The sequence below is a fragment of the Bombina bombina genome, chromosome 7 (genome assembly GCF_027579735.1).
Source record: "Bombina bombina isolate aBomBom1 chromosome 7, aBomBom1.pri, whole genome shotgun sequence".
Classification (NCBI taxonomy): Eukaryota; Metazoa; Chordata; class Amphibia; order Anura; family Bombinatoridae; genus Bombina; species Bombina bombina.
The window spans coordinates 453,135,209-453,154,456 of NC_069505.1; the positions used below are offsets into that span (position 1 = coordinate 453,135,209).

A 19,248-nucleotide genomic window follows, 5' to 3' on the forward strand; every position below is an offset into this window, starting at 1 on the left:
TGTTTGAGTGACACGTGACGTCACAAGCTAATGTTGCCGCTGCTGAGCGGCGGTCTCTCAGAAGCAAACGCTACAAGGTGAGAGCGTACTTTACCAAACTTCTCAGGAAGTAATTCAGCAAGTAAGGGTTATTTGGTTTTGTGTAGGATGAAGTCCTGCTGTGAAATCTTTGGAACTTTGAGTATCAGAAGGTAGTGCAGGATAAGGGTATTAGCCTGTCAAATGGAGGTTGTCAGCTCAGGTTCACTGTTTAGAACAGCAAGTTATAATCCACATAAAGGCAGAAGTATCTCCAAGTGGTTAGCTCCTATAGTGATAGGTGAAAACTGTGAATATCCTGTGTGGATGCAGCTTAGGTCTCTCTGACTTGTCAGCACAAGGAATCAAAATTACTAAGCACTAGGAACAGGGCGTAGGCCGGATATAAAGGTAAGGTAGGAGGGGTTTAACAAGGTAGGCAGGTATCCAAGGGAATACCTGACATGTTCCCCCCCCAAGGAGAGACGAATAGTCAAGGACTTGGACGGTCCGGATGTCGTCGGTGGAATAGGGAAACCTTCTTTGGAACATGAACATTCTGAGAAGGCTCCCAAGAATCATCCTCGGAAGAGTAGCCAGCCCAATGCACCAAATACTGTAGCTGATGATTTACTAAACGAGAGTCGAGTATAGCTTCCACCTCATATTCATCCAACTGAGAAAGAGTGGAAGTAGGGGGAAGGATGACACCCTGTGCCCTAGTTGAGGTGTGTGGCTTAAGCAGAGATACATGGAATGTTGGATGTATCCTTAAGGAATCTGGTAGACGTAAGGTAATCGCATTCGGATTAACAATTCTGGAAACGGTCCAATGAACTTACCCCCTAATTTTTTACAGGGTACATTCAGTTTAAGGTTTTTGGTTGATAACCAAACTAGATCACCAATAACATATTTAGGAGCAGGACGTCTACGGAGGTTGTAATAGTGTGTTTGTCCTTCTTGGGCAGATGCGATATTCCTTCGTAGAGTCTTGAATATGGATAAGCGATCAGTTGTGAAGTCGTTAGCAGTTGGGCAAGGAGAACAGGTGTGTTCCGGTAAACCAGAAGATGGGAAAGAATTAGGATGAAACCCATAATTTGCCTGAAATGGTGACATCTTAGTAGAGGAATTTTGAGAATTATTGAAAGTGAATTCCGCCATTGGGAGGTATGCTGACCAATGACTCTGTTGGTAAGAACAGAAAAATCGAAGGTATTGTTCGAGCCACTGGTTTACTCTTTCTACCTGCCCATTGGTTTGCGGATGAAATGAGGTTGTGAGACGGTGGTCAATCTTTAATTGGCTAATAAGAGATTTCCAAAATCGAGAAGTGAACTGAGTTCCGCGATCAGAGGTGATAATCTTTGGGAACCCATGTAATCGAACGATATTGTTCAGGAACAACTCAGCAGTCTCTGAAGAAGTGGGTAACTTATGGTAAGGTAGAAAATGAGCCATCTTAGTTAGAAGATCTATTACTACCATAATGGTGTTTTTACCGCATGACTGTGGCAAGTCGACAATAAAATCCATAGAAATGTGTTGCCATGGAAGTGATGGGATAGGTAACGGCATGAGCAGACCATATGGAGTACTTTTAACTGTTTTAGAGGTTGTGCAGGTAGCACAAGTCAATACATAAGTCTTTATACTGTTTGTCATAGATGGCCACCAGAATCTCCTTGCTATCTTTTCGTAAGTTCTCCTTATACCTGGATGACCAGCCAGTGGTGAGGTATGATGCAGTTGTAAAATGTCTGGCCTAAGACTTTCTGGCACATATATTTTCTTGTCATGGTAAAGCAGACCTTCCAAGCCGGTCTCCAGGTCCTGGACGGGAAGTTCTTGATCAGTGGAATAAGACTCTTTCAAAGCTTTTATGAAATAAGGTGTTAAGCCAATAAACTTGGTTTTTGGAATGATAGAAGTGGACTCCGGGAGGTATTGCTGCAGAAGATCCTTCCTTGAGAGAGCGTCTGCCTTTCCGTTCTTTGAGGATGGTCTGTAAACAATGTGAAAATTGAATCTTGTAAAGAACAGACTCCAGCGAACCTGTCTGGAGGAGAAAGTTTTATTGGTTTGTAGGAATTCGAGATTCTTATGATCTGTGTAGATAATAGGTAGAGCAGTACCCTCTAACAAATGTCTCCAATGTTCCAATGCCCTCTTGATGGCCAGAAGTTCCTTCTCGCCCACGGGATAATTAATCTCGGCTGAACTTAGAACCTTGGAATAAAACGACACAGGATGCATTGGTTCAGTTACTGATGTCTTTTGAGACAGGACGGCACCTAAGGCGAAGTCTGAAGCATCTACCTCAAGGATGTACTGTAGTTTAGAATCAGGAAATTGTAGGATTGGTGCAGAAGTTATCTTTGATTTTAGTAGATCAAAGGCTCGTTTTGCATCAGTGGACCATTGGAATTTAATAGTAGAACTTGTGAGTTGTGTTAAAGGTTTGGCTATTTTCAAGAAGTCCTTAACGAACTTCCGATAGTAGTTCGCAAATCCAAGGAACCTCTGTAGTTCCTTTCTTTTGCTTGGAGTTATCCAATTCTTGACTGCCTCAACCTTATCCTCCTGCATTCCTATTCCTGTTGGAGTGATATTGTATCCGAGGAAGGAGATAGAATTAGAGTGAAATTCACATTTCTCTAATTTCGCGTATAAGCGATGAGTTCTTAATCTGGAGAGTACTATGCGTACGTGTTTGACATGATCCTGGTAAGAGTTGGAATAAATGAGTATATCGTCTAAATAGATGACAATAAAGACGTCAAGGAGGTCTCGAAACACGTCGTTTATGAAATGCTGGAAAGTTCCTGGGGCGTTACAAAGCCCAAAAGGCATGACTAGGTACTCAAAGAGACCGTACCTGGTTCTAAAAGCCGTCAGCCACTCATCTCCTTCACGAATTCGTATCAAATTGTATGCACCTCTAAGGTCCAATTTTGTGAAGATAGTTGCGTCTTGGAGGCGCTCAATTAATTCCGGGATCAAAGGGAGTGGATAACGATTTTTTATGGTCCGGTGATTTAATTCTCTGTAGTCTATAATGGGGCGCAAGGAACCGTCTTTGTTCTTTACAAAGAACATACCGGCACCAGCTGAGGAGGTAGACGGACGAATGAAGCCTTTGCGAAGATTGTCCTCTAGATAAGTTTTCAGATGGTCTAACTCTGGAGTCGATAAGGGATACAACCGACCAAATGGGATTGATGATCCGGGTTTGATGTCAATCGGACAGTCATAATCACAATGGGGTGGTAAAGTCTCTGCCTCCACCTTGCTGAATACATCTGCATAATCTGAATATTCCTGAGGAATGAGGGGTCCCTCCAAAGTGGTTTCTAGAAGAGGTTGTGTGGAGAAGCAGTTCCGAAGGCAGAATGAAGAATTTAAGTTGATCTCGAGAGTCTCCCAATTTATTATGGGATGATGTTTTTTGCACCAAGCAATACCTAAAACTATTGGGAAAAGAGGAGAAGGTAATACGTCAAATTCAATGAATTCAGAATGACCTGATGAAGTTGTTAATAACAGAGGTATTGTCTTATGAGTAATAGGACCACTAGCGATGGAAGAACCATCAATAACAGGAATTGCTACTGGAGTATGCTTTAACACACAAGGGATTTTATTGGTATTTACAACAGCAGAATTAATGAAATTTCCGTAGGCACCAGTATCTATGATTGCCTCACTGCGTAGTTTTCGGTGATCCCACTGCAAAGGCATAGAAAGCATACAGTAAGTGTGAGTAGGATTTGGAGAATGAGTTGCAGAAATGATATGAGACTTACTTTTCTTTGATTTCTGGAGAAGTGGACAATCTGAGACAGAATGAGAAGGATTGGCACAATACATACACAACATATTTAATAGCAACTGATTTGGATGTAGAAGAAGGACTGGAAGTGGAATGAGGTTTTGGAGCTGGTTCAAAATGAAACTTTTCAGACCTCCTCTCCCTTAAACGGCGGTCGATTTGGATAACAAGTCTCATTAGTGGTTCCAGGCCTTTTGGTAGGTCTATACGGGCTAGTTCATCTTTTATATTGTCAGCTAATCCCAGTCGGAACTGATTCCGCAGAGCGATGGGATTCCATTGAGAGTCCCGAGCATATTGCTTAAACTCAGCTATGTAGTCTTCTATTACACGTTTGCCTTGTTTTAAGTTCCGCATTGCTTTCTCTGCAGTCATCTGGGAATCTGAATCCTGATATAACTCATCCATCTGGGAAAATAACTCATCTAATGACCCCAAAACTGGTTGATTGCTTTCAAATGAAGCTTCTGCCCACACTCTTGGTTCTCCGCGAAGAAATGAAATGACTGTGAGTACCTTCACTCTTTCGGTACAATAGGTTTTAGGTTTGAGGTTAAAAAGAAGAAGACATGCTGTTTTAAATTGGCGATACATCTTCCTATTCCCAGAGAAGGGTTCAGGTAGGGAAAAAACTGGCTCTGGAACAGGCTCTGTTCTTGCTGTTAGAGATTCTCTGATTACTCTCCTTAAAGATTGATTCTCAATTTCAAGATCTCTTAGGACTTGTCCCATTTGATCCACACGCTGTGAGAGGTTAAATACAAATTGGGGAAGGTCTACTGGATCAGTTGCCATGGCTTAGTAATAATGTAAGGTTGATACAAGATATATTTGAGATATGTAGCCTGTATCCTTCTACCTTAGTTAATTTTCTGATCACAGCTGTAAACCTATAATTGGTAAGTGTACCACTGACTGTTATGGCAACTATTATCTTAAATAGATGCCTATTAGTAAGTGGATTTGATAGAAAGAAGATTCTTTTTGTAATACTATATTCTATTACAATATGCTGATGTAAGTATGAAAGCAAAATCAGCTTGAGATCTAGTAAATATCCTTGCCAGGAGAGATTAATGCCAGGAGTGATTATAGAACAGTGCTCTGCTTATAAGTTCAGTTTGAGAACTGTATTAAATACTTGCGTGGAGATCACAGCCTGAGCTGTGTGTGTAACAGGTGCTGCGATGCTGCAGCGTGGATGTCAGTGAGGAGATCACAGCCTAAGCTGTGAGTGCGAGCAGGAGCTGCGGTAGTGCAGCGTGGATCTGGGGGCGTAGCGGACAGCAGCGTGTTTGAGTGACACGTGACGTCACAAGCTAATGTTGCTGCTGCTGAGCGGCGGTCTCTCAGAAGCAAACGCTACAAGGTGAGAGCGTACTTTACCAAACTTCTCAGGAAGTAATTCAGCAAGTAAGGGTTATTTGGTTTTGTGTAGGATGAAGTCCTGCTGTGAAATCTTTGGAACTTTGAGTATCAGAAGGTAGTGCAGGATAAGGGTATTAGCGTGTCAAATGGAGGTTGTCAGCTCAGGTTCACTGTTTAGAACAGCAAGTTATAATCCACATAAAGGCAGAAGTATCTCCAAGTGGTTAGCTCCTATAGTGATAGGTGAAAATTGTGAATATCCTGTGTGGATGCAGCTTAGGTCTCTCTGACTTGTCAGCACAAGGAATCAAAATTACTAAGCACTAGGAACAGGGCGTAGGCAGGATATAAAGGTAAGGTAGGAGGGGTTTAACAAGGTAGGCAGGTATCCAAGGGAATACCTGACAGTATGTGTGTGATGTGTCTGAGGGATACAGGGTACAGGTGAGTGTATGTGTGTGATGTGTCTCAGGGATACAGGGTACAGGTGAGTGTGTGTGTGATGTGTCTGAGGGATACAGGGTACAGGTGAGTCTGTGTGATGTGTCTGAGGGATACAGGGTACAGGTGAGTGTATGTGTGTGATGTGTCTGAGGGATACAGGGCACAGGTGAGTGTATGTGTGTGATGTGTCTGAGGGATACAGGGTACAGGTGAGTGTATGTGTGTGATGTGTCTGAGGGATACAGGGTATAGGTGAGTGTATGTGTGTGATGTGTCTGAGGGAAACAGGGTACAGGTGAGTGTATGTGTGTGATGTGTCTGAGGTGTACAGGGCAATGGTGAGTGTATATGTGTGATGTGTCTGAGGGATACAGGGTACAGGTGAGTGTATGTGTGTGATGTGTCTGAGGGATACAGTGTACAGGTGAGTGTATGTGTGTGATATGTCTGAGAGATACAGAGTACAGGTGAGTGTATGTGTGTGATGTGTCTGAGGTATACAGGGTACAGGTGTGTGTATGTGTGTGATCTGTCTGAGGGATACAGGGTACAGGTGAGTGTATGTGTGTGATGTGTCTGAGGGATACAGGGTACAGGTGAGTGTATGTGTGTGATGTGTCTGAGAGATACAGGGTACAGGTGAGTGTATGTGTGTGATGTGTCTGAGGGATACAGGGTACAGGTGAGTGTATGTGTGTGATGTGTCTGAGAGATACAGGGTACAGGTGAGTGTATGTGTGTGATATGTCTGAGGGATACAGGGTACAGGTGAGTGTATGTGTGTGTGATGTGTCTGAGGGGTACAGGTGAGTGTATATGTGTGATGTGTCTGAGGGATACAAGGTACAGGTGAGTGTATGTGTGTGATGTGTCTGAGGGATACAGGGTACAGGTGAATGTATGTGTGTGATGTGTCTGAGGGATGCAGGGTATAGGTGAGTGTATGTGTGTGATGTGTCTGAGGGATACAGGGTACAGGTGAGTGTATGTGTGTGATGTGTCTGAGGGATACAGGGTACAGGTGAGTGTATGTGTGGGATGTGTCTCAGGGATACAGGGTACAGGTGAGTTTATGTGTGTGATGTTTCTGAGGTATACACGGCAATGGTGAGTGTATGTGTGTGATTTTTCTGAGGGATGCAGAGCACGTGTGTGACATATGTATATTACGATTTCCTTATGCAGTGCTCAAAACCTAAGATGTGACCAGATTTATATGATTTACACAGGAATTGTTAAGACTGAAGCAAATGACCTGTATGTATTAAAGGGAAGTCTCTTTTCAAGACCTTTTATCCCCCCCCCCCTTAAAATGCATAATTAATCACAAGCTTAGAAAATGAAAATGCAACTTCACTAGAATGCATATGGTGCCTAGAGATCCAACAGAACAGTATACAGGGAAGAGCAATCAAGTTTGACAAAGTTGGTGAGTTTAAATAACGAAATCAACACTTGTGCACACCCAATAGTTATAAAGTGTTCTGTGACTTAAGTCATTTTCTTACTGAATTGTGAACACTATTTTAAATGCACTAAGTTTTTTTTATATAGTTATAACTCATAGCATATAATTACCAAAAACAAAGTACCACAAAAATACAAAACTCTTTATTAAATCGTCAGCTTACTTAATTCTAAAAATATGATAAACGGTTTGGGTGTCTGTTAAGCGTAGTATCCAATTTCTTAATCAGTATAGAGTTATTCGGCCCCTGAAATGCCTGATGGATGATAGACATGACAGCTGACCTGGTTTAAACTACCCTTAAAGCTTTATTAGCATTTGTTATATTTATCGTACATTGGACTATTGTGGCTGTACTTGTTTATGGGAAATGTATTACCTTTCAAACAATCGACTTATTACTCAGTTTGGCTCTCCGTAAAGGAAGAATTTACATCTACATGTCGAAAGTGACTATTGATAACATATGCGTGGGTTGATTAGCCGTTGAGTGCCTACATAGGTTCCATATATATGGTGATGACACGTGTATATAAGTTACTCCAGAGTTTGTTTTATTTATATAACCGGTACTCCTGGCCAGTGGCCATTGCTTTGAAGTCTGGTGGGTTTTTACCCTGACGTGCTGGATTGTTCTTTATTTATTGATAACTAAATCTTTATAACGACCAAGACATTAATATGCTAAATTTATATGTATTGTATGATACTTTGTGAAATCTTTAGAACTGTCCTTTATGATAGTTTTTAACAGATAAGGGATGACCAATCTGCTCTTTATATTTTTAGATTATAGTAAGGACTTTGGATGACAATTTAATAAATATTTCTGTGGTACATTATGTTTGGTAATTATATACTATTAATGAGCGGGTTCTTATAACTATATAGACAATTTTTGTATTTGATCCTGGAGGAGAGGGATTTTGACCCTTGCTGTTTTTTTAGATTTGTGTAGCGGAACTAAAATAATTGTAATACTAAAACTGTCTGTTAAACAATTTTAAAAGGTCTAAAACTATTTTTAGTTTTTTTTTAAAAAAGTCAAAATAAATTCCAACTGCTTTTAACTCTAATTCAGTAATTTGCAAATTTGGGATGTAGGGTTATTTTAAAAAAAAATATTTCCTGATGTCCAGTTAACTGCCTGAAGCTTTAGCATGAAGGTTGGGGAAAGGTGTAGGAGTCATAGCATGTCCTCTCCTCTTGTTTTAGAGACTAATTCAGAACAGCTGAAATGATTTCAAGATGAAATAATGATGTCATTAATAAATAACAGTACTCTCATATTTCTTATCTACAGATGAATTTATAAACTGCAATAATCTTAGTCATATTCAGAGTATGGATACTTCTTTCAGTCGTCTTCACAATCAAAGAAGCCATATGGGAAATTTATCTTATAAATATGGTAAACGTTTTACTTGGAAATCACATCTTATTAGACATCAGAAAATGCATACAGGGGAGAATGCATGTTCATGTTCTGAATGTGGGAAATGTTTTACTCAGAAATCGCATCTTATTAGACATCAGAAAATTCATGCAGGAAAGAAAGCATTATCATGTTCTGAATGTGGGAAATGTTTTATTGGGAAATCAGATCTTATTAGACATCTGAAAATTCATACAGGAGAGAAAGCATTTTCATGTTCTGACTGTGGGAAATGTTTTATTCATAAATCACATCTCATTAGGCATCAGAAAATACATACAGGAGAAAAAGAATTTTCATGTTCTGAATGTGGGAAATGTTTTGCTCTGAAAACAACTCTTAATAATCATCAGAAAATTCATACAGGAGTAAAAGAATTTTCTTGTTCTGAATGTGGGAAATGTTTTATTCAGAAAGTAAATCTAATTACGCATCAGAAAATACATACAGGAGAGAAAGCATTTTCATGCTCTGATTGTGGTAAATGTTTTACACTGAAATCATCTCTTATTAAGCATAAGCAAAACCATACAGGAGAGAAACCATTTTCATGTTCTGAATGCGGCAAACGTTTTACTCTGAAATCATCTCTTATTACGCATCAGCAAAACCATACAGGAGAGAAACCATTTTTATGTTCTGAATGTGGGAAGTGTTTTACTCAGAAATCATCTCTTAAAACACATCAGAAAATTCATACAGGAGAAAATGCATTTTCATGTTCTTACTGTGGGAAATGTTTTCCTATGAAATCAAATCTTATTCAACATCAGAAAATTCATACAGGAGAGAAAGCATTTTCATGTTCTGAATGTGGGAAATGTTTTATTGAGAAATCACATCTCATTAGGCATCAGAAAATACATACAGGAGAAAAAGAATTTTCATGTTCTGAATGTGGGAAATGTTTTGCTCTGAAAACAACTCTTAATAATCATCAGAAAATTCATACAGGAGTTAAAGAATTTTCTTGTTCTGAATGTGGGAAATGTTTTATTCAGAAAGTAAATCTAATTACGCATCAGAAAATACATACAGGAGAGAAAGCATTTTCATGCTCTGATTGTGGGAAATGTTTTACACTGAAATCATCTCTTATTAAGCATAAGCAAAACCATACAGGAGAGAAACCATTTTCATGTTCTGAATGCGGCAAACGTTTTACTCTGAAACCATCTCTTATTACGCATCAGCAAAACCATATAGGAGAGAAAACATTTTTATGTTCTGAATGTGGGAAGTGTTTTACTCATAAATCATCTCTTAAAACACATCAGAAAATTCATACAGGGGAAAATGCATTTTCATGTTCTTACTGTGGGAAATGTTTTCCTAAGAAATCAAATCTTATTCAACATCAGAAAATTCATACAGGAGAGAAAGCATTTTCATGTTCTGAATGTGGGAAATGTTTTATTGATAAATCACATCTCATTAGACATCAGAAAATTCATACAGGAGAAAAAGAATTTTCATGTTCTGAATGTGGGAAATGTTTTGCTCTGAAAACAACTCTTAATAATCATCAGAAAATTCATACAGGAGAAAAAGAATATTCATGCTCTGAATGTGGGAAATGTTTTATTCAGAAAGTAAATCTAATTATGCATCAGAAAATACATACAAGAGAAAAAGAATATTCATGCTCTGAATGTGGGAAATGTTTTACTCAGAAAGCACATCTAATTACACATCAGAAAAGTCATAAAGGAAATAAAGCATTTTCATGCGCTGACTGTGGGAAATGTTTTACACTGAAATCATATCTTAAAACACATCAGAAAATTCATACAGGAGAAAAATAATTTTTATGTTCTGAATGTGGGAAATGTTTTACTCTGAAATCATCTCTTATTACTCATTTGCAAAACCATACAGGAGAAAAAACATTTTTATGTTCTGAATGTGGGAAATGTTTTACACTGAAATCATCTCTTAAAACACATCAGAAAATTCATACAGGAGAAAAATAATTTTTATGTTCTGAATGTGGGAAATGTTTTACTCTGAAATCATCTCTTATTACTCATTTGCAAAACCATACAGAAGAAAAAACATTTTTATGTTCTGAATGTGGGAAAAGTTTCAACACCAAATCGTATCTTACTGACCATCTGAAAATTCATACAGGAGAAAAAGCATTTTCATGTTCTGAATGTGGGAAATGTTTTACTCAGAAATCAAATCTAATTAGGCATCAGAAAATTCATACAGGAGAGAAATAATTTTCATGTTCTGAATGTGGGAAATGTTTTGCTCTGAAAACAACTCTTAATAAACACCAGAAAATTCATACAGGAGAAAAAGCATTTTCCTGTTCTGAATGTGGAAAGTCTTTTATCCTGAATGGGCATCTTATTAGTCATCAGAAGATTCATATGAAAGGAAATCAGGACTTAACCTCTTAAATGCTTTGAGTGACATGTAGACATCATCTGCACATTTTCTAGAGTCTAATGATGACTACATGTTGTTTTCTGGGGGGTGCACTTTAAGAGTTGTTTGAGGCCCCTTTTGCACTTCAAGATTTTAGAAGGTGGCCAATTGTGTTTGTCATTCCTGGGGGATCCAGGGTCCCTATATTGGTTTTAATAGCCAAGTGATCACCTGGCATGAAAAAAAATTAGTTTGAGTAGAGTTTCATTGAAGGGAGCCCCTATGTGCCAATCAGACTTATATAACAATATCCAAAGGCCCTTATTAGTATGTTGATTAAACCTTCTTTGAAATTTAGGTACTGTTAAAGGGACAGTAAAGTAAAAAAAATATTTCATGATTTAAATAGGGCATATCATTTTAAACAACTTTCCAATTTACTTTTATTACCAATTTTGCTTTGTTCTCTTGGTATTCTTAGTTGAAAGCTAAATCTAGGAGGTTCATGTGCTAATTTCTTAGACCTTGAAGACTGCCTCTAATCTGAAAGCATTTTGACATTTTTTCACCACTAGAGGGCGTTAGTTCATGTGTTTTATATAGATAACATTGAGCTCAGGCATGTGAAGTTCCTAGGAGTCAGCACTGATTGGCTAAAAATGCATGTCTGTTACAAGAACTGAAATAAGGGGCAGTTTGCAAAGGCTTAGATACAAGGTAATCACAGAGGTAAAAAGTATATTATTATAACTGTGTTGGTTATGCAAAATTGGGGAATGGGTAATAAAGGGATTATCTACCTTTTTACACAACAAAAATTCTTGTGTTTACTGTCCCTTTAAGGGTATTTTAGTCAAGTGATCACTGAGGTGACAGCGTTTCTCTAGCTGGAATTTAAAATGAGCCGTTAACATCATTTTTTTTTTCTTTAATTGCAATTTCTGTAGAATTATTCTCCATTTCTGCTTATTTTAGAAAGGTTACTTAATACAATTATAGAGCCACAAAAGTTTTTAATATAAAGCTGAGAAAAAAATATTAATGTATTGTTTAAAACTTTGTTATTAAAATTATAATAGAAGGGGTCCAAGAGTGACCCCTATTTTTCTGCTGGGGAGATCCTTAAAGGGACATAAAACCCCAAACATTTCTTTCATGATTCACATAGAACATACAATTTTAAACAAATTTCCAAATTTTCGAATATCAATGTTTTTCTTTGTTTTCTTGTTATCCTTTGTTGAAAAGCAGAAAGGTAAGTTTAGGAGTGTGCACGTGTCTGCAGCACTATATAAGAGCAGTTCTGCAACAATGTTTTACATTAGCAGGGGCACTAGATGGCGGCACTATTTCCTGTCGTAGTGCTACAGGCATGTGCACACTACCTATCCAGATATCTCTTCAACAGAGAGTAACAAGAGAACAAAGACAATTTGATAATATAAGTAAATTAGAAACTTTTTTTAAATGTTATTCTCTATCTGAATCATGAAAGAAAAAAATTGGGTTTCATGTCCCTTTAAAATTCTACACACTTCGGGATTTACTTCTAGACAAAATAAAAAATATAAGGTTTCTGTATTTTAGTGTTTTTCAGGCAATATATCAGCGTTACAGTAGGATGCTTTTGTTTAGTTTCACCAGAACTATGTTCTGCTTCAGCTTTGGACTATATTGTATTTTGATGTATTGTCATAATATTTCATACTGATTTGCCTGTAAAGCTTTGTTTCTTTACCTGAATAAAAAATATGTGCTAGAAAATCTGCATTTTTTATACCATTTGTTGTAGATTTCTCACGTCATGATATGCACATAAAATAGTATAGTTTAAATACGCTGGGTCTGCTGAAAAAACAAACAATTTATCATTGACTTCCAGTAACAGCTCAGCACTGGGGTGTGAAACGGTTCTGGCGCTAAGGAGTGAAAGGGAAATTGTTATATAAAGTATTTCATTGTGTGTATTAAAACTATTTTCATTGTTAATCTTTCCCCTTATCCTGTAATGTAACTATGACAATTCTCGGCTTTACAATTCCCATGAGTTTCTATAATTAAGTGACCAAATTGTGTCCATACAGAGATGGTCCCAATAGACAAAGGCGCCCCCTTGAGGCTTTTGTCGATAGCAGGTAGGATAAGCTCTTTCTTAAAACAAGTGGACTTATGCTGAAAAAGAAAACAAGGCGCTCCAATGGTGCAGAGCATCACACAGACTCTGGATATGATACAACACTCCCCTCTACAGAATAATGCTCACACAGGGGATGCACTATAATGCAGTGCAAGTCATACAAGCTGGATGGATCAGAGACCCCCAGCTGGCTCACTCCGTCAATCAGGTTGATCAACTGCCTGATGAAATGGTGCCAGAAGCACTGAGAAACGTGTTGCAAATTGTTTTTATCTTTTAACTTTTTATACAATAAATTACCCCCTTTTGGGTAGGAGTTGTATGCTTTTAAGGGCTTGTGAGTTGTTATTTTGATACCACAAATAGCCTTCAAGATTGGCTACTTATTCATCTCTGGAGGGTCTGTACCTGATTGCCGGAGTGAGCCAGCTGGGGGGCTCTGATCCATCCAGCTTGTATGACTTGCACTGCATTATAGTGCATCCCCTTTGTGAGTATTATTCTGTGGAGGGGATTGTTGTATTATATCCAGAGTCTGTGTGATTCTCTGCACCATTGGAGCGCCTTGTTTTCTTTTTTCCATTTCAATAGCCTTTAAGATTGGCCACTCATTCATCTCTGGAGGGTATGTACTTGATTCCCGGAGTGAGCCAGCTGGGGGGCTGTGATGGGGGCTCCATCCAGCTTGTATGACTTGCACTGCATTTTTGTAAATAAACCGACCATGTAAAGATCTGTGTCTTTCTTGTTTCATCTCTTCTGCTAAGGATAATTAGGGACAGATAAAGTATGCAAACAATGTCTGTGTGACAAATAGAGAATTTAAATGCTGTTAAATAGTTAGAAGGGGTATGGGCATGGGATGGGGAGTAAGAAGGGGTATGGGCATGGGAGGGGGGTAAGAAGGGGTATGGGCATGGAAGGGGAGAGTAAGAAGGTGTATGGGCATGAGAGGGGAGTAATAAAGGGTAGGGGCATAGGAGGGAGAGTAAGAAGGGGTATGGGCATGGGAGGGGGTAAGAAGGGGTATGGGACGGGGAAGTAAGAAGGGGTATGGGCATGGGGGGGGTAAGAAGGGGTATGGGATGGGGGAGTAAGAAGGGGTATGGGAGGGGAGAGTAAGAAGGGGTATTGTATGGGAGGGGGAGTAAGAAGGGGTATGGGAGGGGAGAGTAAGAAGGGGTATTGCATGGGAGGGGAGAGTAAGAAGGGGTTTGGGTATGGGAGGGGAGAGTAAGAAGGAGTATTGTATGGGAAGGGGAGTAAGAAGGGGTATTGTATGGGAGGGAGAGTAAGAAGGAGTATTGTATGGGAGGGAGAGTAAGAAGGGGTATTGTATGGGAGGGGGAGTAAGGAGGAGTATTGTATGGGAAGGGGAGTAAGAAGGGGTATAGGCCTGGAAGGGGGGAGTAAGAAGGGGTATTGCATGGGAGGGGAGAGTAAGAAGGGGTTTGGGTATGTGATGGGGAGTAAGAAGACGCATGGACATGGGAGGGGGGTGACTGTGAATATATATATATATATATATGTGTGTGTTTATAATATATGGCAGCAGTTATGCAAGAATGTTATCCATTTGCAAGAGCACTAGATGGCAGCACTATTTCCTGCCATATAGTGCACTAGATGCTACCTAGGTATCTCTTCAACACAGAATATCATAGGAATGAAGCAAATTATTTTTAAATTGTATGTTCTGTCCGAATCACAAAATATATATTTTTTTGTTTTATATCCCTTTAAGCATTTTAACATGGGAAGTCTGCTAGACCTGTCCACTTGCACCAAAGAAAATAGCAAAAGTGTTTAGCTTGAACGTGGTCTGCAGTTTGTCGTTCTTTACTGGAATTGTAAACATCTTCTGCTCTGGATAGAACCCTCTTTATTGTTCCTTCTAATTGTCAGATCAGGGGTTACCTGAAGTTGGTCCTTGGAAACTTCAGCGGTTATTAGGACCTACAGGAGTTCTCCTACCTGAACCACATACTGTTCCCATATTAAATAATGATGCACCTGAGCCCTGTGCTATAGGGATAGAACCTCTGTCTGTAGCACCAGTGAGTTTAAAGTATTATATATGGCCATACATTTTGCCATTCATTCCCCCACTGGCACAGGAGTTGTCTGGGATTTTGCTTGGACCACAACTTACCTTCTCCTGACACCTGGTAAGTCGCTCTCTTTCACCATGTTTATTCAGTGCATTACACAATACCTGCAGGCTACAATATATAGGGGAGAGACACTTCCATGTCTTCTATGAAATTCTATCTACTGCTGACCTACCTAGTGCCTTTGTGAAGTAGCATAGCAATTATTACAGCCGGGTCTAAGTTTTAAATTTGTTTTACCATAAGGGCCTCATTGTTTTGCCTTTTTTTTGTCCTCTTAAGATTGTAGTGACCTCAGCAATATTTTACTTCTATTTTAAGGCTTTTTTTGCTTTTCCCTTGTTGCCATATAAATATCTCCTAATTATTTATTTCAGAGTACTTAAAAAAGGACTGGGTCCATAGTGCATGGCTCTTTTTCCTTCTTAATACAAGGAGAGTCCACGGCTTCATTTCTTACTGTTGCGAAATACTGAACCTAGCCACCAGGAGGAGGCAAAGACACCCCAGCCAAAGGCTTAAATACCTCTCCCACTTCCCCTATCCCCCAGTCATTCTTTGCCTTTTGTCACAGGAGGATGTCAGAGAAGTGTCAGAAGATTTCTGAGTTGTTCCTCAGGAGGGATATATGCCTTTTGTTATGGAACTGGAGTTTTAAATAATCTTGACAGCCTCTCAGTGAGAGGGTTTGACGAGTTTCACTGTCTGCTTTCTTCACTCAAGTCCATATCAGGAGCGATGCTACAAGACTGTTACACATGAGAGGCATTGTTTCTGTTCCACAGCATGGATTCTGGTATGATTGTTTCAATTTTTACTTATTTTATCTTTATAAAATCATGGGTTAATATCTCCTGAGGATGGTTATTGAACAGTGGGGATTAATCAAATGTGTTTTCTTTAATTTATGCTGCTTATATGTGAGATTTTTTTTATTTTTTTTGGGCTCATAGAGGGTTATTATGCGGTAACGAAACATACGGGTGTTTTGCTTTCACTTTGAACGCTGCACAGCTTGATAGCATTGGCACACTTTTTCTCATAGCAGTGGCAGTCCTGCATTGCGAACCACGTGACCGGGTGTGGTCATACTTTCTTTTTCTCTTTCCTGACCGAACTAGCTGTCGGAGAGGTTGCTTCTTCTCTGGGTGCCTGGGTCTAGGAGGTGGTGAGTGCCCCAGTCATTGAGGGTATATAGGTGCCGTTTTTTGAGGAAAAATAAAAAGTTAATTTATTTGTATCCTACTGTTGTTAGCGCAAGCTTTGGAGGATCCTGATAGGCTTGAGGGTACTCCCTCTATTCCTAATAGTAGTACCTGTCTATTGTAAGGAGGCCTTGGTGTGCCCGCGCTCTCAACTATGTTCCATATGCATCAAAAATGTTATTTTGTCCAAGAAGGTTAACCACTTTAGTACAACTGAGCCGTCCACCTCTGAGGACTTGCCATCCCGTGAGGTGAATACCCATCAATCCTCTCCATTGTCTCATGCAGCTTCCCGTAGCACGCCTGATCCTCTATCTGGAGGGAGCCTTTTACCATCAGACTTTACCCTGCAGTTAAAGACAGCAGTATCTGAGGCCCTTAGTACTTTACTTCACCCTGCTAAGCGCAAGCAAAAGGTTAAACATGGCTCTCCAGTCCAGGGGACATCAAGTGATTTACTTGATTTGTCTGCATTTCTGGTATCCCAGGATGGGTCAAACTCTGAGTCTTCAGATGGTGAAATTTCTAGATCGGAGTCTGCTACCCCTAGGCCTCCGGCTGCGGAGGAGCCAGCCTTTAGGTTTTAAATTGAACACCTACGTTTTCTTCTAAAGGAGGTTCTGTCTACATTAGGGGTTCCAGAGGCCAAGTTGCCTGATGAACCTTTGATCCATAAAATAGACAGACTGTACGAGGACAGGGTAGCGCCGCTAACTTTTCCTGTACCTGTAAAGATGGCAAATATTATTAAAAATTAATGGGATAAAATTGGATCTTCCTTTTCCCCTTCGTCTGCCTTTAAAAAATTATTCCCGGTCCCGGACTCTCAGCTAGAGTTGTGGGGTGCTATCTCCACATTAGCTAAGCGTACTACTATCCCTCTTGAGGATAGCTCGTCTTTCAGAGAGCCGATAGGTAAGAAAACGGAAACTTTTCAGCATACAGGATATTTATTTCAACCGGCAGTGGCTGTTGCCTCGGTTGCTGGAGCTGCGGCCTACTGGTGCGATTCCTTAGCAGAATTGATCAAGCTGGAGGGTCCCCTCGACGTTATCCAGGAAATAATTAAGGCTTTGAGAATTGCTAATTCTTTTACATGTGATGCAAACATGCAGATTATTCGTCTGAATGCTAAGATCTCTGGTTTCTTAGTGTAGTGCGTCGGGCGCTCTGGCTGAAGTCCTGGTCTGCGGACATGACTTCTAAGTCTAGATTACTTTCCCTCCCTTTTAAGGGAAACATTTTATTTGGTCCAGGCCTGGACTCCATTATTTCCATGGTTACAGGGGCAGGATAAAAAGATACAAAAAGAACAAATCTAAGGGACAAGGATCTCATTTTTGTTCCTTTCGTTCTGAGAAGTCCCAACGTCAGTAGTCCTCTAAGCCCGAGCAAACCAAGAGCACTTGGAAGCCGGCTCAATCCTGGAATAAATCCAAGCAGAACAAGAAGCCCGCCAAGAACAAGTCGTCATGAAGGGCGGGTGTAATGGCTAAGTTACTGACAAGTGAATATAATGTCAGTTTTGAAGACAAAAAGGAACAGCGCAACTCGACTCAAGGAAGTATTTATTGCAATCCAAATGGACACACACCTAAAAATACACTTACAAGAAGTAAGGCAAAATAAAGCCCTCAGGATAATATCATAACAGTTCCAAATAAAGCTCCGGACACTCCAGGTTCAAGAGTAACATCTTACAGTGGGCAGTTACTTCCGGCGTCTGTTTAAAACTCCCGGGCAATCGGCACCTGTAAGCTGAATACGCCAAAGGATCTCCGCCTGACGTCACTCTCTTCCACCTACGGATGCCCTGCTGGATCAAAAAGACTCAACGCGTTTCGCCGGTTCACACACACTGGCTTTTTCAAGAGTGAATGATCCCAGCAAGAAAAGAGTCCCTTTTAAAGGTCCATATTAATTAGGCAAATGGCGCCACTTGAAACATCCTAAAAAAATTTTAATATCATTTACAGAACCTTCTTTCCTCGCAACAAACCTAACAATAAAACCTTGATAAAATAACACACAAAATTGATCCTGCAAATGCAAATAACTATATCATAGACATTAAAATAAAGAATGCTCATACATAAAATATACATACTTAATAAACAATACATACCAGTTCAAGTAATTATGTAACAATACTTGCGGTTAAGCTTAAGATCAGGACGCTGAGGTTTGAATCGGTAGCTGTAGTGGAAAAGGATCCGGAACTACTTTTGGCGTAGTTACTCACGATGTTGCGATGGGTTCCGGTACAGGAGAAAGAGAGCGGCATCAGATAGGGAAATCCCTGATACAAATAGCAGCTGTTTGGAAATCCTGAGAGAGCGGTTAGTAGTATCTGTTCAAGTAAACTGAAGGCTGATGTAAAATAAGAACAGGAGAGCTCATAGGAGCTTAAGTTGCAACAGCAGCGAGTGACTTGATTGAGCTGTAACATACGTGGAGTACTTGAAACAAGATTCAGCACAAAATAATCAAGCAAAGGTGTGCTGAGGAAGTGAGGTTTTATAGGCAGATAGAAAGGAAGTGGAATGTCTTAAAGGGATATTACAGCGGGCCTCGATCCGGCACTGGATCATGTAGGGGGCAGACTGTCGCTGTTTTCAGACGCTTGGTCCAGGGACATGCAGGATCCTGGAGGTTATAGCTCAGGGATACAAGATAGGTTTCAAATCTCATCCACCCAAGGGCAGATTTCTCCTCTCAAGCCTGTCTTTAAAACCAGAAAAGAGGGAAGCCTTTCTGGGGTACGTGTGGGATCTGTCCTCCTTAGGGGTCATTGTCCCAGTTCCTATTGCAGAAAGAGGTTTGGGATACTACTCAAACCTGTTTTTGGTCC

At 39.8% G+C, this 19,248-nt stretch overlaps 1 protein-coding gene across 1 annotated transcript in view; it reads left to right on the forward strand.

The window, feature by feature from the left end:
- The window catches only part of LOC128666699 (zinc finger protein 260-like), a 130,574-nt gene extending 117,866 nt beyond the window's left edge, over positions 1-12,708 (forward strand). Inside the window, exon 5 of the mRNA XM_053721438.1 lies at positions 8,437-12,708. Coding sequence (XP_053577413.1) covers positions 8,437-10,373 — 1,937 coding nt within the window. The 3' untranslated portion in view covers positions 10,374-12,708. The remainder of the gene's footprint in view (positions 1-8,436) is intronic.
- Positions 12,709-19,248: the final 6,540 nt, after the last annotated feature.